The sequence below is a fragment of the Lynx canadensis genome, chromosome B2, assembly GCF_007474595.2.
Source record: "Lynx canadensis isolate LIC74 chromosome B2, mLynCan4.pri.v2, whole genome shotgun sequence".
Classification (NCBI taxonomy): Eukaryota; Metazoa; Chordata; class Mammalia; order Carnivora; family Felidae; genus Lynx; species Lynx canadensis.
The window spans coordinates 50,762,048-50,785,086 of record NC_044307.1 but is presented as its reverse complement, the minus strand read 5'-3'; the positions used below and the strand labels follow the sequence as shown (position 1 = coordinate 50,785,086).

The following is a 23,039-nucleotide window of genomic DNA, read 5'->3' as shown; positions in this document are numbered from 1 at the left end:
TACCATTATAGGGCACCTGGGTGGCTCATTTGGTTAAGCGTCATACCTTGTTTGGCTCAGGTCATGATTTCACAGTTTGTGAGTTCAAGCCCCATGTCAGGCTTTGCAGTGACAGCTCAGAGCCTGGAGCCTGCCTCAGATTCTGTGTCTCCCTCTCTCTCTGCCCCTCCCCTGCTCATTCTCTCTCTCCCTCTCTCCCCCTCCTCTCTCTCTCAAAAATAAAAAATAAAACATTTTTTAAAAATTTAAAAAATATATACTATTATGCTGAGGATAATTTGAATGTCACAAATATTAAATCTTCACTAACAAAAACAGTACAATTTGAAACACATATTTGTAGGTATATTGGTGTTGTACCAGGTTTAAAAGCTTGTGCTGTAAATAATTCCCCCTGATATAAATAATATTTTATATAGCCCTCACGAAAGACTATTTCCTAGAAGAGTTGTATAGAAGATTCTCCAAAGACCTGTCCGAAAAAAGCAGCTAATTGCTATTGTTAAAACTTTCAGACCCCAAGAATTTAAGCAGCTGGCCATGACCAAGAAGTGGCCTACACACAACAAGTTTTATGTTATCTCTTCTCTCTTCCTCACTCTTACTATTTCTCAAGGATGCTGTACAGAAGAGTCATGGAGAGAAATGCTCAGTGAAAATACCACGAAACAGAGAAGCCCTAGTATATGACAGCATCCACAGCAGCCACCAAGGCTTCCTGAGTCCACCTACCACACTGAGCTAGACAGAAATTAGAAACAAGGTTGGGGCGCCTGGGTGGCTCAGTCTGTTAAGTGTCCAACTTCGGTTCAGGTCATGATCGCTTGGTTCCTGAGTTGGAGCCCCACATCGGGCTCTGCACTGAGAATGCAGAGCCTGCTTGGAATTCTCGCTCTCTCATCTTTCTCCGCCCCTCCCCTGCTTGCACTGTCTCTCTCAAAATAAATAAATAAAGACTTAAAAAAGGAAATATAGAATGCTTTTCACTGAGAATTGATTGTAGTGTGTCATTGAACTTCTGACCTGGAGAAGCAATAACCAGCAGTTCCTTTGTCCCTCCAGGTACAGGGCTCCAGAAGTGCTCCTGAGGTCTACCAACTACAGCTCCCCCATTGACATCTGGGCAGTGGGCTGCATCATGGCAGAAGTGTACACCCTCAGGCCACTCTTCCCTGGGGCCAGTGAAATTGACACCATCTTCAAAATTTGCCAACTGTTGGGGACACCGAAAAAGGTAATGCTAGGGAACAAAGGCCTGTTGGCTAAAGCCAGCAGCTTTTCCTGCTCCTTCTCCTGCACCCGGGAGAGCTCTGGCCCCGTGGATCACCTGCTGGTCTTGCAGTCTTTCCTTCCACCTCAGTGATCCTTCCCTGCCCTTGTTTGCAGAAGCAGCTGCCTCCGTCCCTCCTGCTCTTCAGTGTATGTGTTATGGTTCCCTCTGCTCTTCTCTCCACCATCTCTTATCATCATGGCTATGACTCCTGCATCCGTTCTGAAGTCTCCTGAATGAAATCCCTCCTTTTAACTGCATTCACGTATTTACCCGACTGTGAGATTTCCTCCCGCCCTCGCCATCACCTTGGACTCAACACATCGGACACAGATTGTGTTTTGCCTACTCCCGGCTATCTTCCTTCCCCATTGCCCGTTTGTGCCCACTGTCCCACGTAATCCCAGCACGCCGGCCTTCGGTCTGAGTTTCTCTCTCTCTCTCTCTTACACTCTCTTCCCCTTATGCAAGCAGCCACAGCATCATGCCCAGCTCTCACCTGGGAGCCCCACTACCGCCAGCGCAGGCCAGCCGTGACTGCCCCACCGCCTATGTTTGGGGCATCTTCGCCACAAGCCCTGCCCCCAGTTTATCTTGCAGCTAGATTCCCCTAGCTAAACGTCAGCCCTGGTTTCCGACCTCCCTGCTAAAATATCTGCTGAGTCCCCACCTCACAGCCTTCTTCACTCTTATGGCCTCTCTCCCATGGGGTACCTGCGCCCTCGGCTCTGCTCTTGTGGCGCCCCACTTCCAAGCCCTGCGCAGGCGTGCTCTGCACCACCGGCGTGAATGTCTCACTGACCTAATTTCACTCTTTTTTCCAGGCTCCTCAGTAACTTACGTCCTGTAAGTTACTGCTTACGTCCTGCTGTAGTCTCCTCTCCATTTCAGCTGTATTCCATGTTGTAATATCATTCATTGTCTGTGTACATCTCCGTGCCCTGGACCATAGGCTTACCCAGGGCTAGGGCTTTGCCTTGTGTTATTTTCCCAGGTCCTAGCACCATCACTGGTACAAACCAGACCCTCAAAAATTTTTTGATCGTTTGAATGGAATCTTTAGTGCCACGTCTTCAAGATTTCCAGAGTCTCCTGCTAGAATCTCTCCCTTTTCTGGATGCCTGTACCTCGCTTGTGACCGTGATCACTTTTTTCTCTGAATTATTGTGTTTTTAAATAAATGATTCATTTTCTCTTTTTGGACAGTGGCATCCTTAAGGGCAGGATTTATATTGGATTATTTTTGGATACCCAACAAGGGCTAAGCATGTAGTAAGCACCCCATAACTATCTAAGTGAATAAATCATATAATCTAGCCTTAGTGCCACTTTACCTTACAAAAATAAAAGCAATTATACCAGAATGTGTTTTCTAAAATAGTAGAGTGTTGAACTAGAAGGGACCTTGAAGATTATTTGTTCATCACTTTCTGTCATATCCTCCAAAATTTAGTGTCCCATGGGAATGATGCATGATGCAGTGGAGACCTTTAGACTGAGTGAAACAGCTTTTTTTACTGTTGGACTTCTTAGCATATTTATTTTGAATCCTCAAGATTGGGATATTGTAATATGTAGGGTATCACAAATTTATTTAATTGGAGACAAGGTGTTTTGTTTTATTATCCCCCCCCCTTGCAAAATTTCTCATTAGCAGTTTCTAAAACCTCTGTTTCATGGAACACAATTAGGAAAATACTAATTTGAACCATCTCGTGTTAAGGTTATAAACAAGTTGGTGGCAAATTCAGTGTCTTTTCCACTGTTGCCCAGACTTCATGTTCTTTGTAGTCTCTCCATTAGCATCCCCCTGGGTTTCATCACACACAGTGCCACACTGTATGAACACGATAATGATATGATTGCTTTTCCATTATGGCTACGTGTACCGGAATGTAAACTATCACAACACATCAGCTAAGCAACATTTTCTTTCTCTTCCTTGTTTCAGACCGACTGGCCTGAAGGCTACCAACTTTCAAGTGCAATGAACTTCCGCTGGCCCCAGTGCGTACCCAATAACTTAAAGACCCTGATTCCAAATGCTAGCAGTGAAGCCATTCAACTCCTGAGAGACATGCTTCAGTGGGATCCCAAGAAACGGCCAACAGCTAGTCAGGTTTTCTTCCATTTCCTGTTTGATGCATTTCGTATTAAGTTCGTATCTGACTCTGAATAATTCTTATCAATCTCATAGGAAGTATTTTATTTGGTATTATGGGTGAAAAATAATATTGAATGTCATTAATGGTGTATAATACATAAAAACATAAAATAGTTTGAAACTCACTGTATATAGTTAATGGTTTAAGCAATATAGTGGCCTTGAAAATTGGCATAGCTCTATGCCACATACTTCATTTTCACCACATACATGGAAATGAAAACAACAGATATATTTACCTTTCTTTGGAGAATGTTTTCAAATATATTCTCTCCAGTTAAGTTATGTAGCACTTTGCTTCTAAGGCAGTACTGGTCGGTGAAAGGGAATTTGAAAATATCTTGTAAAATCCAACCTGCTCCTTTTACAGATGACACAGAACAACAGATGAGATAGAGCTGGGATGATAACCACCATGAGCATTTTATAGCACTTTAGAGTTTGTGGATGCTTTAGTTTTTACGTGATTCTAACCCTATGAAGATTCCATGAATATGTGTATTGTTTCACTGTGTAAGTGAGAAAATGAGTCTCAGAAAGTATAAGCCGTTTGCCCTAGTCACTCATCCAGTAACTAGTACAGATAGTACAACCAACTGCAGTTCCTTCATGCAGATGGTAGGTCTTGGCCTCCTACCTCCTGTTTTCTCAATCTGCCTTCCCCCAGGCCACTTTGTCTTAGATTGTAAAATGCATCCAGAGGGGCGTGTAATGCTGTGGCTTCAACCACTCCCGTGCCTCTTGCAAGGCTTAAGTTTGCTAATTGTCTCATTGGTGAGTTACATTGCTCAGAATGACGAAGGTGACCAGTTCTAATAGAGAGGATGATTTGGCCAAACAAAAGTGACAGGGACATGTGAAGATAGGACCCAATGTGACAGTAGAATTCACTGGAGAGATGACAGTTGGGGGTTAAAGAATTATAGAAAAGCACGTTTCCAAAGGCTCAGAAAAGAAAGAGGCATAATTTGGTACCATAAACTTTGGGTGGCTGGGGTTGGAAAGCTCTCAGAAATGCCCTTCAGGGAATAAAATTCACAAATATTCTGAGGGCAGAAGAAAAGCTTTCTGATGAACCAGTTTTTAAAGGTTGTACCCAAGAGATACAAAAAATTCTGGAGCGCCTGGGTGGCTCATTTGTTAAGAATCTGACCCTTGATTTCACCTGAGGTCATGATCTCATGGTTCGTGAGATCCAGCCCCACATCAGGCTCTCTGCGCTAACAGAGCAGAGCCTTTTTGGGACTCTCTCTCTCTCCCCCCCTTCTCTTTCCAGGTCACTTGTGCTCACTCTCTCTCTCTCTTTCTCTCAAATAAATAACCTAAAAGAAAAAGAAAGAAGAAATTCTGTAACAAGGAACCAAGAGAACAATGTGTACTTTTAAGAATAGTGTCATTGGCACCTGGGTGGTTCAGTTGGTTGAGCTTTTTTTCAAGTTAGATGCCAGGGTTTAAGATCAGTACCAGAGTATCTGTGTTATTGCCTCTGTATCTACACTTACATATAATAATTGCAAATGTTTATAACTATGTCCCAGAGTCATCAAGAAGGGTTATGTTATGTTCAGTGATTTCCATTCAAAAAAACTAGGGCATACAGGGAATATTTCAGAAAGAATTATCAGCCCCAGCACTTAAGATTTATCCCTTGACTATCTAGAAAACTGGATTGTTCAGAAGAACAAGGTTTGTCCGTGATTCTTGAGAGGCAAGTTTTAACTATATCTGTATTACATTTTTGGCATTCCTGGGGTAACGTACCTGCTTATTTTACACCTTGATTCTTCAGTCTTCCAGGATTATTGGCTCTCTCTGTTTTATATTATTTTTTTCTTTTTGTGAGCTGAGCAAATTGGCTCAGAAAGGTGAAAAATTATATTTAAGGCACATAGTAAATAAGTTACCAAGCCAGTATCTGTGTGAACAAGGAATACTTTTCAGAAGTCGCAAAGGTAATGGCCAGTATAACTGGCTGCTTTATCCAAATAATTTTAAGTGTGATACATTTTATATTTTAGATAAGGAAAATCATTAAGAATGTCACACATTCGAGATGCTGTTTTCTGGTTGGGTTAGGCCTAAGAAACTGTAGTAAATGGTCCCATGAATGTAGCTCGGTGAGCCTGATGCTGTCAGTCCTCCTGGCTAGACTTCCTCCTAAAGCAGCTCTATGTGTTATTCCAGCGCTTCGATATCCTTACTTCCAGATTGGGCATCCACTGGGCAGCACCACACAGAGCCTTCAGGGATTCAGGAAAACCACAGAAGGATGGTCCTGAAAAGCGGGCCCACCTCCTCACATTAAGCCGATCCCACCTGCCCAGCCCCCAACCAAGCCAACACACACGGATCTCTTCGAGGACAGCATCAGGCCAGCCAGCCCCCTCAGCATCTCATGTACCCCTACAAAACAGAGGCTTCCAGGACAGGACCACCTGAACCATCTTCCAGAGGACAAGCCAAGCCCGTTGCTCTTCCGTCCCTCCATACCAAGAATCCTCAGTCGGTGAGCGATTTGCTAGTGAGGCTTGTCTGGCCTGTTCCTCCTCTGACCCCATTTATTGTGTGGAAGGTTTTCTTTTTCAGCATAGAGTCTAATTATAATAAATGTATCTTTTGTAATACCATGGGATAGTGAAAAGAGCTTTGGCCTTGGAGTTGAAGTTCTAAATTCAGGTTCTGGCTGTGCCTGTCAATAGCAGTGCGCGTGGTAGGCAACCGTGGTGTCGGGGTTGAGAGCCGCACAGCACTCACACTGCCAGAGGCTCCGTCTCCGCTCTGCTGTTTCCTAGCTCTGGACCCTGCGCAGTTTCCTTGGCCTTCCTGCTCCTCAGTTCCTTGCCTGTGAAACAAAGATAACAATTGCTGTCTACTGATAACAATTCTTTGGGGACTAAATGAGTTAATACTTGAAAGAATTTAAATCGTCGCTAGCACTTTGTTAGAACTTGATAAATGTTAGTCACTGTTATTTTAATCCCTGAGGACTCAGTTTCCTCGTCTAGAAAAGGAAGATCATCATGCCTATCTTGCCCACCAGACCAGGCATGAGGATCAAAGGTCCTGCTGCTTGTGAAGATGTTTTGAAAAACCACAAAGTGCTATAATAAAATTTGTACACTATTTATTCCTATTAATGCCACTCAAGTAATGCTGTTAATGCTGGGCTGTAATGAGCCAGATCTTTCTTCTCCTCTTGGGCTGGTGCTCAAAAGAAACAGTTTGGGGTAGATTCAATAATAACCCAGGGCATCAGGTGACTGGTTAGCTTTATAATGCTGTCTGCCAGTCTGATTTTTTCTTTCTTTCTTTCTTTCTTTCTTTCTTTCTTTCTTTCTTTCTTTCTTTCTTTTTTTTTTAAATGTGTATTTATTTTTGAGAATGAGAGACAGAGCATGAGCAGGAGAGGGCAGAGAGAGAGGGAGACACAGAATCCGAAGCAGGCTCCAGGCTCCGAGCTGACAGGAGCCTGACTCGGGGCTCAAACTCACAAACTGTGAGATCATGACCTGGGCCAAAGGTCAGACGCTTAACCGACTGGGCTCCCCAGGCACCCCTGCGAGTCTAATTTTTCTAACCCTTTATGCAAAAGTAGTATTTTTTTTCTGTTAACTAGTGTCATTCACTGAGTGCTGGCTCCCAACCAACGCTGTGAGATACTGTGTGAGACTGTTCGCTTTACCCCAGCCACAACTTTGGAAGCAGCATGTATTTAGAAATTTCTTGTTGTAGCTAATTCTGTGATTAAATAGTATCCAGGTCTACTAAAAGGCAAAGAAGGCATATTTGCAGTGTTTTCTGTTAAAGAGCAGGATGATTGATGTCTGAGCTGAGCTGTAATTCTCCTGCATCTCTAGGACCAGAATAAAGCATGTTAATGCTTTCAGGGATGAGGCCCAGATGACAACCCAGCCATCTTCCCCGTGTGTGAGGAGTACCTTATATTCTTTCTAAAATCCTTATCTTGTACAACAGTTGTCCCCATAGGATGCAAACTGATGTGACCTGCGCAGGATATGTGAGAGACAGAGGTGTGGGAACATGCTTTCTGTGGTTACCTTTTCAGATAAGCAGTGCATGTTGGGAATGATATGCCCCCCGGATCCTCCTTTTCATAAGCGAAGAAGTTTGGAATAGGCATTCCTTATGGGTGAGCTCCATTAATGCCAAGTATTACTTTGTCCCCCCAATGCTTGGATACGCAGAAAATGCTGGCTGGCCTGGAACACAAAAATGGGGAGATCAAGCCAAAGAGTAGGAGAAGGTGGGGTCTTGTGTCCCGGTCCACAAAGGATTCCGATGACTGGGCTGACTTGGATGACTTGGATTTCAGTCCATCCCTCAGCAGGATGGACCTGAAAAACAAGAAGAGACAGAGCGAAGAGACCCTCTGCAGGCAAGTGTACACCTGACGTCTGTAAACAGATCAGATCTGGGACTTGTGAAATGATCTGTGCCTTTCTGATGATGCTGTCGATCTCATGCTGACCTAAGTCACCTTCCCTTGCTTCAGATTTGAGAGTGTTTTGGACCTGAAGCCCTCTGAGCCCATCGGTACAGGAAATAGCGCCCCCACCCAGACCTCTTATCAGAGGCGAGACACCCCGACCCTGAGGTCCGCGGCCAAGCAGCACTACTTGAAGCACTCCCGATACTTGCCCGGTAACGGAAATACTTGCCTTTGCTCTTGTCATTGATAAGAAACCATTTCCCTGGAGTCATATTCACAAAGATTCTGTTTTGGAAGGCAAGTGCTTAGGGGCTTCTAGAACGTCGGAACTGGTGGGAACATCATAAAGATACTTGCTGAGGCCTCACGTTTTTATGTTCTAGAGTCGCCTAAGATAAAAAAATGTAGTGGAAACTGGGTCCAGCCCCTGGGAGCAAGGAACTGGCGAGAGCCAGGCGGCATGCCCGAGGCCCCAGCAGCAGACCAGGTTTAGGAAACATTAGCAGCCCTGTGTGCTCTCAGGAGACCAGAGTAAGAGCTCAGTCACACTCTCTGGTGGTATTACAGGGGGTAAGCATAAATGCTATAGTTTGATGGGTGCCCGAGCCTCTCCAGATTCTCTAGATTCCAAGCTTACAGCCTACCGTTCATTCATAAGTTCATTCTGTCAGTAAATATGTGCTGAGCACCTGATGTGTGCTAGGCACTCAGGAAATTACGGGGACCGCAGTCTGCAGTGGTATCACAATCCATGCAGTAACTGCGTACAGCAGCCCTGCAGACAATACTTTTGCCCCCATGTAGGTTGTATCCTAGTGGGAGGGAGACAGACCCTAAACAAGTAGACAACCAGTAGTTCAGGTGGTGATAAGTCACATTAAGAGTGATATAAGGCAGGGAGGAGGCACAACTGTAGATAGAGGGCTCAGGAAGGGCCTCTCTGAGCGACTGGGCCCCAAAGAATGGGGAAGAAAAAATGAGGCAGAACAATCCAGGCAGAGGAAGCAGCAAGTGCAAAGGCCGGGGAGGCAAGAAAGGGCGTGGCTTGTGAGGGGAAGGGCAGAGAGGCCAGTGTGGCCAGAGCATTGTAAGGGGGTGATAGTGTGAGGCATGAGGCATCTTGGGAGTCTTGCAAGACACTTGGAATTTATTTCATAAGCAGCAAGAAGCTGTCGAAGGGTTTTAGTTGGGGAGCATGCTGGGTTTATGTCTATCTGTGTGCTGAGTGGATGAGGGCAGGCCATAGCTCTCATGCAGGTGAGGGCATGGTGACTCGGAGCTGGGACTGTGGGTCCCAGGGACAAGAGGTGGGAACGGCAGGCCCTGCTGATGTGTTGACATCCTCGCCCTTGGTTGGCCTCCCAGGATGACCTGGAAGAAGAGAGAGCAGGTGGCAGGGTCTAGCAGTGGTCCAGGTGTCAGGTGCAAAGACTCAAGCTACAGTGACCGCAGGCCCAAGGGAGCAGGGAGGGAATTAGAGAGTTATTTCTCCTTGGCTCTAGGAGAGGAAAGAGGATAAAAGATGAATTCAGTCTTTCAGTTCTGAAAAATAGCTGCAGTGCTTGACATAAATGGGAAAGTGGGCGGTCTAGTGGGTGGTTTGGCCTAAGTTGAGGTGATTGATTAAGGTCAAGGCAGCCTTGGGAATGAGGGAGTCAGTGAGGGTCACCGGTGCAGACCCGAGTCACCAGCACTTGATGGCGCTAATGGTCCAGGTCAGGGGAGAAGATGGATCTGGGGGACTGGACGCAGAGAGGACAGCAGGGGCTGCAGAGCTGGTGGGGTGGAAGGGGGTGGAAAAAAACCTTGGGAAGGTGACAGAAAGGCAGTGGCCCTTGAAGGGGTACAGGTAGGGATGTCAGGACAGCACGAGACGGGCCAGGACAGGAGACATGAGACACGCCTGTCGGGAGAAGCTTAGGAGACCTCTCTCAGGCTGCCCACCAGGGAGACAGGATGCTAAACCCAAGGATGGCATCTTTCCTCTGCCATCTATCAGAAAACAGCCTGGTCGGTTCTTGCTCCAATTGTTGAACCACAGGAAGTTTGGACAAATTGGGTTCTGTGAGAACTTCGTCACAAAATCTGGTGCAAGATTTAAGATGTACTTTTTTTGCATTTGAAAATCATTTCTTCCCCACTAGGAATAATATAAGAAATGGCATACTTCCAAATCCAGGCAAGGATTTCATTCCATCTAACCCATGGTCTAGTTCTGGTTGTCTGGAAAATCTTCAGGGACAGTATCGGTAATCAGCAAAATAAATTCAGGTGAGTAGTGATTATTACTTCCTAAATGACAAGAGGCAAATTCTCTGAATGTGGCAGGGCGGGTACAGAGAGACAAGCTGTGGAAACGAAAGTTTTCTGATGTGGAAACCCAGGGCCCCTTTTCCAGACCTTTAATCCTGTCTCTTTCTTGGCAGCAGGCTCTGGGACCCAGCCAGCTGCTTCAGAGTCTGCCTTCAGGAGGGGGGGTGGGGGGGGGCTCGCCTGACTTCCTGAGGCCCTGCCCTGCGGGCCATCCACCTCAGCCCCATCCACCTTGCTCCAGCTCGTCCCCTCCCTCTGATGACCCAGAGCCCCCCAACCCCTTTTGGTTGGAAGGTGGACAGCTCAGAAGGCCATCCTCACTTTTTTTTAAATGAGTAAGTGAATTTCATAAGCCTTCCAGGCTGGCTAACCCCGTTCCCAGCAGACCAGTCCACCATGTCATTTTCTCTCACTCAGGCAACCCTGCCACATGCTGCTTCCCTTTCCACATTGTCAGGTAAACATCTGGGCATCACTTCTCCTGGCTTTATCCGTTATGTGTTCATTTATTTTGAGAAACCCAAAAAAGAACAAAATGATGCATCAACCTCCACATACTCCCCACCAACTCAAGGAATCAAAGTTGGCAAATACACACGAAGCCCACTCTCTAGGCCTTACCCTTTCTCTCTTCCCCTCTCCTGATTTGGGTGTTAATTGTTTCTATGCATTTTAAAAGATACATGAAATACATAGTATGTTTTTGCATGTTCAAAAATTAATGTGAACATAATTTTGGATGTATATTGTGACGTAGCAATCACACATATATGTAAGATACATAACATTATATACTGTATAACATATATAATATATATAACTGTGCCACACCAGAATTTCATTACTTTTACTGGATCATAATTTATTTACTCTTTTCTTCTTGATGAGTGTGTAAACTGTGAACGATCTTTGCTATTAGAGCGCCGAAGGAACCTTGTTGGACCCATTGTTGTGCACCTGTGTGAAGGTTCCTCTGGGTATAAATGTAAACATGTTCAGTTAAAGGGTGTGCTCATCTTTGACTTTACAGATGTTGCCAAATTGCTCTCCAGCAGGGTCTGGGAGTTGTGCTGTATCCTTGATGCCACTTGGTACTGTCAAGATTGCAAAATGTGTGCTGATGTGATGGGCGTGAAATGGCATCTTATTGTGGTGTAAACTTGCATGCCTCGTGTACTAATGAGGTTGAGCATCTTCTCTTGTGTTTATTGGCTATACGCTTTTTCCCTTTTGGGACCTGTTCAAATTCTCTTCCCACTTTTTTTTTTTTTTCCATATCTATTCACCAAAAATGCAAAATGTGCTCTAGCATAATACAACTCCTCACACCTGCATTGCCACTCTGCCTTAACTAAGCAGTTGCTAGGAACACTGAGTTGTGAAGACACACAGCAACTCTACCACAAATTCCCTCTTTTCCTACTGGCTATAACTCCCATTTGTATAATGGCCCATAATAACATTTGTCATTGTTCTGTGTGTACCTTAAGTGTTAGTGATAAGGCTTCTAGATATCCATTCATCCATCTGATATGTATTGATTACTGGCTATCTATAAAGCATCCTGTTGAGCTCCTAGAATAACTAAGATGAGCAGCATACAGTTCCAGCCCTTAAAGCAGTCTCAATAGAAAAGCACCATAAGAAGTGAATATATTTAATACAATGTAATAATCATTAACTTTTCTGATTACAGACAATAACGTTTAGTGTAGAATTACTTGTAATTGCTAAATAATTAAGACAATCTGTGTGCCGATCAGTTAGAGGCTGGCTAAATTAATTATCGCTTAGCTGTATTCTAGAATTTGTATATACTGAGGAAGGATAACTGTTCTGTGTTATGGAATGAAAAAACACAGATTTCAGAACAGGCTAAACCTATTATCCCAAAAAAGAAAGAAAACTGCGCATTTCCTTTTTCTTAACCGACCAGCCAACCAACTGGACTTGGTGTGGGTGCAGGCTATAGGAGAGGCACTGTCTTTGCTGTCCCTCTCCCCAGTCTTTCCAACAGTGTGCTGTGGAGGAGTGCTCTGCTTGGAATTCACTATTCTTATCATACTTCCCCTGTAAAAGTAAGGTCCCAGTTCTGTATTATTCCGCACCTGTTTAACCCTATTGATGTTATATGCACGTGTCTTTGTGTAGTAATGAGCTTTTGCTTTTGTGTATCAGTTGGTTCCGGCTCTACAAGTTCTAGTGGACTAACTGGAAACTATATCCCCTCCTTTCTAAAAAAAGAAGTTGGTTCTGCTATGCAGAGGGTACACTTGGCACCTATTCCAGACCCTTCCCCTGGTAAGTTCTATTTCAGATCATTCATGAATCAATGCAGCAGGTGGTTATGGAGTAGCTGCTTTGTGCCAGGCCCGGTGTCTGCTGCCATGGTGCCAGGATCCACCAGTGAAGGAGACAGACAGGATGCCCTGTCCCATGAACTTGCACTCTACAGACAACCGAATCAGATGCTCACCAATGCTAGGGAGAAAAATATAAAGTTAGGCAGGGTATAGGGAATGTGGAGGTTGGAGTGTGCTTTTTTTTTTTTTTTTGAGAGAGAACATGAGCCGGGGAGAGGGGCAGAGGCGGGGAGAGAGACAGAGACAGAGAAGGAGAGAGAGAGAATCTTAAGCAGACTCCATACTCAGGGGCTCAATCCCACAACCCTGGGATCAGGACCCGACCCAAAATCAAGAGTCAGACTCTCAACCAGCTGAGCCACCCTGGCACCTCTGGAGTCTGTACTTTTTAAAGAGCGTAGCCCAAAGAAGACCTCACCGCAAAGGAGATGTTGAGTGAAGGTGTGAAAGAGGTGAGTGAGCCACCCAGTCAGTGAGGGTGAGACTGTCCCCAGCACGGGGTTCCTAGTGCACGGGCCTGGAGGCAGGAGAGCCCAGGCCTGTTCAAGCAAGAGCAAGGGGGCAGAGGACAGGGGTGACGTGAATGATGGAGGGGAGTGGGCAAGAGAGAGGGGTGACAGGAGACCGGGTGGTATGAGGCCCTGCAGGCTACCGTAAGCATTCTGTCATTCACCGTGAATGACATGGGAGAGCCACTGGAGGGTCTCAAGCAGAGGCGTGGGGTGATCGGACTTCCATCTTCAGCCTCACTGCAGTGCTGGCTGTCACTAGACTGAAAGTGGGAAACAAGGTCGGAAGCAGGGAAGCAAACCGGCTGCTGCCGTGATCCAGGCAAGGAATGGTGGACCAGAGTGCTAGGAGCTGAGCTGGTCTGTTTCGGAGTACATATGGAAGGTAGAGCCAGGAGCATTTGCTGACCAATGACAAGTGGGATGTGAAAAAAAGGGAGGGGTCAGGATTGACACCAGTATTTTTGGCCTGACAACTATAGAGTGTTGTCGTCCTTGACTGAGAGAGGGAAGACTGTAAGACGCAGGCCGGTGCTTCTCTTGAACCCTCATTTTCCGATATTTTGTCGCCAAGATGCACTTACTTGCTTTGTTTGCATGAGTCCCCACATCAGTCAGACCTGCCTTCCTCTCTAATTGCAGGCTATTCTTCCCTGAAGGCCGTGAGACCTCATCCTGGGCGACCTTTTTTCCACACCCAGCCTAGAAGCACTCCCGGGTTGATGCCCCGGCCTCCGGCTGCCCAGCCAGTGCATGGCCGGACGGACTGGGCTTCTAAGTACGCGTCTCGGCGATGACTGTGCCGAAGCTTCTGGGGGTGCAGGAAAGCAGGACACGGTCCCTCCACCAACTGGTGTTCTGCTGGCAAGAAGCTTGCGGATGGTGTAAAAGCAAACCAACACTTTATAGTTGTTCTTCTGAACGAAGACATTTCAATATTCTTTAAAAAAATTTTTTTTAAATATTGATTTGAACGCAGTACCCTTTTTTTGTACAAAATTATTTTATTCTAAAACTGGGTCCCATTATTTTCTTAAACAGCGGCATTTTGTATATATGGATTATGTTTTAGCATTTTATACAGTCAACTTTGTAATGAACTTTTTAAAAATTAATTGACTTTCCTTTGGGGTTCCAGATAATATTTTATACAGATTTTTAAAAATTTAATAATATTGATGCAGTATTGCAACAGGGGTGCAATTTAAGGCTACATGATAGAGGGTTATTTACTCAATGCGTGCAGATATTTGTGAAGTGGTTAAATTTTAAATGTGGCACATTGGCACTTCAGGCTCTCTTGGACCAGTGTCAGCCCTAGAGAAATGATCTTCTGCTTTTCTCAATATCATGTTATTCGTTTGACTTTTTTGATACCACTTGTGCTGTTCTGAAAGTACCATTATGCAGTTCATTTCATTTTGTTTCCCAAATGAAAGAACTCTTAAGTAAATATTTTTTGAAATGTTTACAACAACGCTTTATGGTGGTTGGAGATAAGCGAATGAAACCGAGCTTTACCATGCTAGGCCGTCATATTCTATTTTTCTTCTATTTTTGAAATCAAACTGTGTAAGTTCCCACAGAAGGGAAGCTTTTCAGGCCAACAGGTTTTTAACATAAAGGTTAACACAGTCAGTTAAACTTAGATCCCTGCCAGGATGCATGACCAAAAAGCTAAGTTTCAAAGCAGCAGAAGGGTTTTTTATTATAATAAGTGATCAGATTTTGCATTCAGCTTAGTTCTCCAGGCCTGGCTAGGAACAAACAATGAATAATCTTCTGTCCTAGCTAAACTCTCAGGGCACGTTGGGGAGCAGGAACTTACCTGGGAAGTCACAGTTACCATGATGTTAGTGTCCATAGCGTGCCACATTTGAACTCTTAACCCTTGTGTAGCTTCTTCACACAGTGGGAACTCTATTTGTTGGGCAGAGGCTGTTCCATTGAGAGGAATGTTTACAGCAATTTTGAAAATGACAAAGCTAGTTTGGAGACAGAAAAAGACAAAAGGTCCACTCTTCATCCATCTCTGTAGGGCATTGTGCCTCCACCCATGGTTACCTGAAAGGCAGGAGGGAAGGTCTCCGCCGGTGAACAAGATACAAACTCAATAGCACATTGACTCACATTCTGCCAAGCTACTCTTATTTGGTTCCAGGTTCCAACGTATAGCAAATTGAGCCACATGAAGTTGTCATTTCTGTAGGTTAAAAAGATACATTGCAGTGAATATTGGCACTTTGATTTGATTCAACCCAATAAGTTGGTAAATGACTGCTTTGACATATTAGTAACATGTTGCAGCCTGAACAAATTGCCATGGCTCCCAAAGAGCCCTAATCTAAATCACGGAGTAATTTTTGCTTTGGAGAATCTGTCTCAAAAATGTACTTGACCAAGCACTATGATCCCTAGGGGCACAAGAAGAGCACATGATGGATGTGGATTTGGTAGGTAATATTTTCTGTTAACAAACTGGCAGCAAAGCTTCAGAAAACAAATATGTATATGTAAGCACAACTTGAAGCTGAATTCACTTCTGTATTATATGCTCAACTCATTATCTAAAGCAACAGAAAGTGTGTTTTCAGAGATGAGTCCTTTACTGCGATTAATATTTATTTTCCCTTTCTGTATTATGTATAAAAAGTAAGTGAATCTGTAACCTTACCCAGCTTGCTGGAAAGCTGGTTTTAAATTGTACATACCTCTTAGAGAAGCTAATGGATTGTGAATATCATATGTGTGGCCCTCTAGCTTATGTTAAGGTCATTACATTTTTTAAATTAAAAAACCTAGTTACCTGGTTGTTACACATTATAAACTTGTTTTTCTAATACTTTTGTGGGCCCAAACTCAGAAAATATCTCCTTTTTCATCCTCTTATGTTTTCCTTTATTTGTGAGTAAACAACTCCCCTTAGGAAGCTGAACATGTTTATCCATGCGAAAGTTGAGCAGCAGATGTGCGGTTTAGAAAAACAGAAGACTGAAAAAGCAATGTGAATTCTAAAGAACTAGCAAAATCCTAGGAAGTTCTCTTTTTTCCCCCCTGCAATGGATAAAGGGCAGATGTGTATACAAGCTGTTTACTATAAAAGGGAATAGTGACCATTTTTTGGTAAGTGAAAATCACATGCTACCTGGTACATCTATTTTTTTCACTGTACCTATTCGTGACTATACCTCATTTCCAGTCAGAAAGCTTTTTGGGATGTTAGGAAATGGTACAAGGACAGCTCTCACTCCAAGCCCAAAGGTCCAGTGATGGTGGTATGCCAAGGGGTACATGTGTAAACTGCAAGGCAAGCTTCCTGGGCATAAAAACTACTCTTGGTATGATTGTTCATCTGACAATAAAATTCCATTAATTACTAAGCACTCACCCAGCTTATGTATGATAGGGTTTAAGTAGGAAGAAAATTGATTTTCAAACAGTTTTTTAGACACATCTCACCTATAAAGCCTAAAGGACTATATACTTCTAACAAATTAACACTGTGTCATCTTCTGACGTTATCAAAAATTGAATAAAATCAAGGTAATGCCTGAGTACAAACACCAGTACCACTAGAGTTCATGGGCACCACCTTTTCTCATGAAGTAGCATTTCCCTACCATCAAGCCATTGTTTTGTGCCATTTAGGAGAGAAAAAGAGTGCAGCCTGTATGTTCCAGCTCAGTGTATGACCAAAAGCAATATGTTTATAAGAAAATGTTTGACATGCTAATTATTTTATATCATTTAAAGCATACTGTAGCAAATTGTTTGTTTAATATATGTGGTTAATTTTTAGAATGATTTTTACAATATCCAACCAAAGTACTGTATTTTATATAACTTATTGTGAGGACCTTCTCATGGAAACCATTCAGAAGACAAACTGGAGGCAAACATCGCATTAATCTGTATTATCAGTTTCTTATGGACACTGTGCTAATGTGAATTTGAGATGACCCAAACAGTCTTCTGATCTCAGATATCTTAGTACTGATAGCAGTTTAGTCACCTGATTTGATTACAAGGGAATCACTGAGAATATATTTATTTATAAAGCAAATATTCATAATGATGAGAAGATAGAAGGACAGAAAACCACTGAAACAAGCCCCTTCTGAAATAAAATGTTGCTTTTTGGATAGGTTGTCCTAAAGTGTTTAAAAATGTTAACTTTATGTAAGGAAAATTCTCCAAATAAAGTTACAGTTTAAGAAAAAAAAATGATTGAATGTTCTGTTTTTATTTTCGTTATTCTTCCATCAAAGGATAACATTAGGGGGCACCTGGGTGGCTCAGTCATTTGAGCGTCCCACTCTTGATTTTGGCTCAGGTCATGATCCTAGGGTCAGGAGATTGAGCCCCAAATCAGGCTCTCCACGGAGCTTGGAGCCTGCTTGGGATTCTCTCTCTTCCTCTCTCTCTACCCCTCCCCTGCTTCTAAAATTGAAAAAAAAAAAAAAAAAGATAAGTGTTTCCTAATGTGGAATTTTGACATTTTGTAACTTCTCCTTAATGCTTAGCGCAGTGTTCCTGCCATGGAATTGGAAGCATACGTTTAGAGCAGCAGTGTGCAGAGTTATCCTGCAATCTGGAGACTTTCATTTTTGTATTTATTTTTTTGGAGGCTTTTTTTAAATTTAGCATTTAGCAAGTTAGGTGAGTAGGAATATAAAAAAAAAAAAAGGAGGTGGAAACAATTTCTTGTTGCCGATTTTGTCATTCATCATGATTAATATTTACCTTGCATGATTTTAGCTTTTCACAGCATACTCCTATGTACAATATAAACCTTCCAAAGAAACTCATCACTTTGTGAATTACGTACCAGATTCCACTGGGAATTCATTTCCCGAACACTCTTTGAATCCTTGAAAGAATTTTTTAAGAACGTGGTTTACAAAACATGAATTGCTGAATCCCAAAGCGTGCCCCTCCCATCAGAACACTGCTCACCAGTGGAGCTCAACTGACACTGAGCTCAGCTGGTCCATGCCCAGGCAAGAAGCTGAATCACAGCCCTATCTGCTGTGGACCATCTCCCAGTGCCATCTGCCCAGGAGGGCTGGCAATGACTCTTGGAGGCTGTGTGGCCCAGCAGCATCCAAGCTAAGAGGTGGCTGAATGGAGCTGATCCCCTACAAGAGCAAAGCCAGTATCAGGTTCAGAGTATTATGCTAGCACAGGCAGGGGGATTGATTCACAGCCAAGGCTGAGGGTAGCTCCTGGCTCCTCCTAACCTGAGAGCCAGTTTGGGGAAATTGACTGTAGCCTGGAGCAGTCCCTCCCCCTCCCACCCAGGCAAGAGAGCTGAGACCTGGCCCCACTAGCTGTAGAGAGTGTCTTCTGGCCCCATCTGACCATAAGGGCTGGCAAAAACACCTGGAAGCTATGTAGGCCAGCAGTACACAAGCCTAGAAGCAGACAGAGCCTACAGTTTGCAGAGCAAAGCCAGTGGACCTGTTTGGTCAGGGAACTGGGGTGTGGGTGGGCTTGAATTAAGACAACAAAAAAGAGCTTTACCAGCTTTAGATGTGCTTCTCCTTGCTGTACCCGGGCAGGGAATCTGATTCGTAGTTCTGCTCATCACTGAATACAGGCTTCAGGGTATCCAATTAGGGAACCTAACCAGAGCACACACGGAGAACTGTGTCGCCCATTCAACAGTCCCACGTATGGTGACACTTGAGCACAGAGCACAGCCCATGGCTTTCTGCATCTGCAGAACAAAACAAATGGCCTTACTTAACCACAAAATTCAGTGCACATTCTGGCTTGATTTGGGTCCGCAAACAATGAGATATAGATCCTGGTTCTGTCCTGCTATCCTGCTAAGGCAAGGAAGTTAATTCATAGACACATCTATTAGAATATAGCCCCCAGTCCTGACCATCTAGCAAGCCTCACCAGAGAAGTCAGGCAACTGCGGAGCCCATCCTACAGCCTCACTTAGGGAGGGAACCAAGCCAGCAGTCCTAGCCAACTGTTCGCAGCCAGTGGCACATTCTCCCATCCCCATCCTCAGAGCTTGAACAGTTGCCTCACCCAAAAATAGACCATAATAGTAGGCCTCTTCTGTCCAAACACATTACCAGCAGACACACCCAGAAACCCAAACTGAGCTGACTGGTGAAGAACTGTCTCTCCCAAGGAAAATCTGTAAAGTCTGGAAGAGGAGCCCCATTACTCAAATACACAGATACCAATGTAAGGAATCAAGGGTCCCCAAAAAGTCAAGTAAATATGAAACCACCAAAGGAAACTAATAAAGCTTCGAGTACTGGCCCTAAGGAAATGGAAAACTATGAACTGTCTGATGAAGAATTCAGAATAATACTCTTAAGAAATTTTAGTGAACTCTAAGAAAACACAGACAACTAAACGAAATTAGGAAAACAATACATGAAAAATAATGAGAAGTTCAACAAGGAAATAGCAACCATCAAAAAAAAAAAAAAAAAAGAAAAGAAAAGAAAACCCACCAAAAAACCCCACCAAACCCTAGAAATCCTAGAGTCGAAAAATACAAAAACTGAACTGAAGAATTCATCAGTTTCAAAAGTAGACTTGACCATGTAGAAGAATCAGCAACCTGGAGGATGAAACGCTGGAAATAACCCAGTCAGAGGAGCAAAAGGAAAAAAAGAATGAAAGAGTGAAGAAAGCCTACCAGGATTATGGGACACCATGAGTTATGGGACACACTATGAAACAGTATTCATACTATGGGAATTCTAAAAGGAGAAGAGAAAGAGAAAGGGACAGAAAGTATGTTTAAAGCAATAATGCTGGAAACTTCCCAAACCTGGGGAGAGAAGTAGACATCCAGATCCATTAGGACCAAAAGACTCTAAATAGGTTAAACCCAAAAAGGGCTACACCAAGACACATTATAATTAAATTGTCAAAAGTTAAAGACAAAGAAAGAATTAAAGAGAGGTTACATATGAGAGAACCCTGATAAGACTACTGGTGGATTTCTCAATAGAAATTCTTCAGGCTAGGAGAGAATGAGATGACATATCCAAAATATTGGAAGAAAATAACTGTCAGCCCCAAATTCTCACTTAGAGAAGCTGTTCTTTGGAAATGAAGGGGGGGATAAAGACTTCGCCGAACAAACTAAAGCAGAGGGATTCATTATCATCAGACCTGCCTTATGAAGGAAGCTAAGATTTCTTTGAGTGAAAGTAAAAGAACGCTAATTAACATCATAAAAACATGAAAAGATAGCATAAATCTCACTGGTAATGATAAATATGTAGTCATAGTTAGATTCTGCTATATAATCATAGTGATGCATAATTCACATAAATCTCTAGTTTAAAAGTTAAAAACAAAAACAAATGTAATCAAAATAACCGTAACTACAATAATCTGCTATTAGTCGCACAATATAAAAAACATGTAAATTGTAACAACAATAACCTAAAATGTGAAGGGGGGAGAAAAGTACTAGTGTAAAGCTTAAAGATTCTATTGGTCATGGGGTAGCTCAGTCAGATAAACACCCAACTCTTGATTTCAGCTAAGGTTATGATCTCACAGTTCGAACTGTGAGGTTGAGCTCTGCGTCAGGCTCTGGGCTGACCTCACAGAGTTGGCTTGGGATTCTCTCTCCTCTTTCTCTCTCCAAATAAATAAATAAACTCAGGAAAAAAAGAATTCTATTGGTTAGCTGTTATCAGCTTAAGATATGTAAGTTACCAGTTTGTGTAAGCTTCCTGGTAACCACAAGGGAAAATCCTGCTGTCATTCCACAAAAGGAAAAGATAAAGAAGTCAAAACATACTGATACCAAAGACATCAAAGCACAAAAACAGACAGCAGGATAAGAAACAAGGAATAATGGGTCTATAAAACAATCTGAAAACAATGAACAAAATGGCAATTAGTAAGTCCTTAACTATCAATAGCTACTTTACTGTAGAGGGGATAAATTCTCCAGTTAAAGGAGACATAGCATGACTGAATGGGTAAACACACACACACACACACACACACACACACACACACCCCAATTCAATAATACGCTGCCTGCAATAGACTTACTTCAGCCTTAAAGACACACAGAGGCTGAGAGTGAAGGGATGGAAAAAGATATTCCAAGTGAATGGTAACAACAATAAACGACAAAAATCAGAGGTAGCTACACTTATATCAGACAAAATGGACCTTGAACTAAAAATGGTAAAAAGAGAAAAAAGGTCATTATATAATAATAAAGGGGTCAATACATCAAGAAGATATAACAAATGTAAATATTTATGCACCCAGCATAGGAACACCTAAATATATAAGGCAAAAACTAATGTTGCAGGATTCTTTACCACAATACCCTGGATTCATTGTCTTGCCACTTCAAAGAATGAAGAGGTGGACACAAAATGAGCAGCAGGCAAAAGTTTATTAGAGTATAAATTAGAAAGTAAGAATAGTAGGAAAGTTCTCTTTACAGAGAGGGGACACTAGAAAGTGAATGCCTGCTGACAATAAGCTAGGGTCCTTGTTTTATAAGGTTCTGGTCGTGCCCCACCCCGCCATCCCTCCCCCTTGTTCCTTCTCAGGTTCCACCCTTACTGACCTTATAGTTCTAGGTGCTGGGTTGTCCATTCCTGACTGGCTCATTTCCATTGGTGGTCTATGCCATACTTAGGTCTTTTGTCAAATTCCTGAGGGAAACCTGAGGGGAAGTAGGTGGGGTCTGTTACATTCTTAAGAGGAACCTTATACCTGAGGGGGTTTGCTGTGGTCAGACACTCCCAGCATCGTTCCAAAATAGGTTTTTTTCCCCACCCAGGGACCTCAGGCCCTATCCTTTCCCTCTCTGCCTATTTTATCCTATCTTTTCCTATCACTAACAAAGGTAAAAAGAGAAATAAACAGTATACAATAATAGTTGGGGACTTTAATACACCACTCTCAACAATGAGTAGATTATCCAGACAGAGAATCAATAAGGAAACAGTGGATTTGAATACTACTATAGACCAAATAGTCATATACGGAATGTTCTATGCAACAACAGCAGAATACACATTCTTCTCAAGTGCACATGGAACATTTTCTAGGATAGACCATATGTGAGGCCACCAAACAAGAAGTCTTAGCAAATTTAAGCAGACTGAAATCACACCAAGTATCTTCTCTGACCACAGTGGCATGAAACTAGAAACCGACAACAAGAGCAAAACTGGAAAATTCAAGAACACATGAAAAATAAACAACACTCTCCTGAACAACTAATGGATCAAAGGAGGAATTAAAGGAGAGATAAAAAAGATTCTTGAGACAAATGCAAATGAAAACCAGCATACTAGAACCTGTGGGATGCAGTATTAATGGTTCTAAGAGGGGAGTTCACAGCAATTAATGCCCACATTAAGATGCAAGAAAATCCCTAACAACTTAACTTTATGCCATCAGGAACTAGAAAAAGAAGAGCAAAAGCAAACTGAGCCCAAAGTTAGCAGAAGAAAGGAGATAATAAAGAGTAGGGCAGAAATAAATGAAATAAAATAAAAAACGATAGAAAATATTAACCAAACTAGGAGTTGGTTGTTTGAAAAGATGAACAAAATTGACAAACTACCTTGCTGTCAGGACAGGGTCTTGGTATCAGTCATTTACAGCTAAGGCTGAATGTAAGCCAATTGTTTCCCTCCTCCTGGAGTGTTTTACATATAAACCTTCTCTTAAACTGAGATTTAAAGCTCTATTATTTTAAAACTCAGGGATTTTTGTTGAGGCACTTTTTTTAACCTACAACTGAGAGGGTGGGCAAAGGGTTGAGGGCTGAGGATTTCCCTGGGCACTGAAAACAAATCAGGTAGGTAGATTCTACTATCTACCACCACACTATCTACTATGTTTAAGACTATCCCAGAATGAGAGCGACTCCAAGGGTCTCTAAGAATAGAACAATTTCGGAGGCTTCCAAGTAATAAAATGACTTAAAGTCACCTGTCTT

The 23,039-nt window shown here is 42.9% G+C and overlaps 1 protein-coding gene across 1 annotated transcript in view; it reads left to right on the top strand.

The window, feature by feature from the left end:
- CILK1 (ciliogenesis associated kinase 1) overlaps window positions 1-15,474 on the top strand; it is a 56,837-nt gene extending 41,363 nt beyond the window's left edge. Inside the window, 11 exon segments of the mRNA XM_032593180.1 lie at window positions 1,063-1,234; window positions 3,222-3,390; window positions 5,619-5,773; window positions 5,775-5,795; window positions 5,797-5,940; window positions 7,640-7,830; window positions 7,948-8,096; window positions 10,028-10,102; window positions 10,105-10,155; window positions 12,376-12,498; window positions 13,712-15,474. Of these exon segments, the coding sequence (XP_032449071.1) occupies window positions 1,063-1,234; window positions 3,222-3,390; window positions 5,619-5,773; window positions 5,775-5,795; window positions 5,797-5,940; window positions 7,640-7,830; window positions 7,948-8,096; window positions 10,028-10,102; window positions 10,105-10,155; window positions 12,376-12,498; window positions 13,712-13,866 (1,405 nt within the window). The 3' untranslated portion in view covers window positions 13,867-15,474.
- The last annotated feature ends 7,565 nt before the right edge of the window (window positions 15,475-23,039 follow it).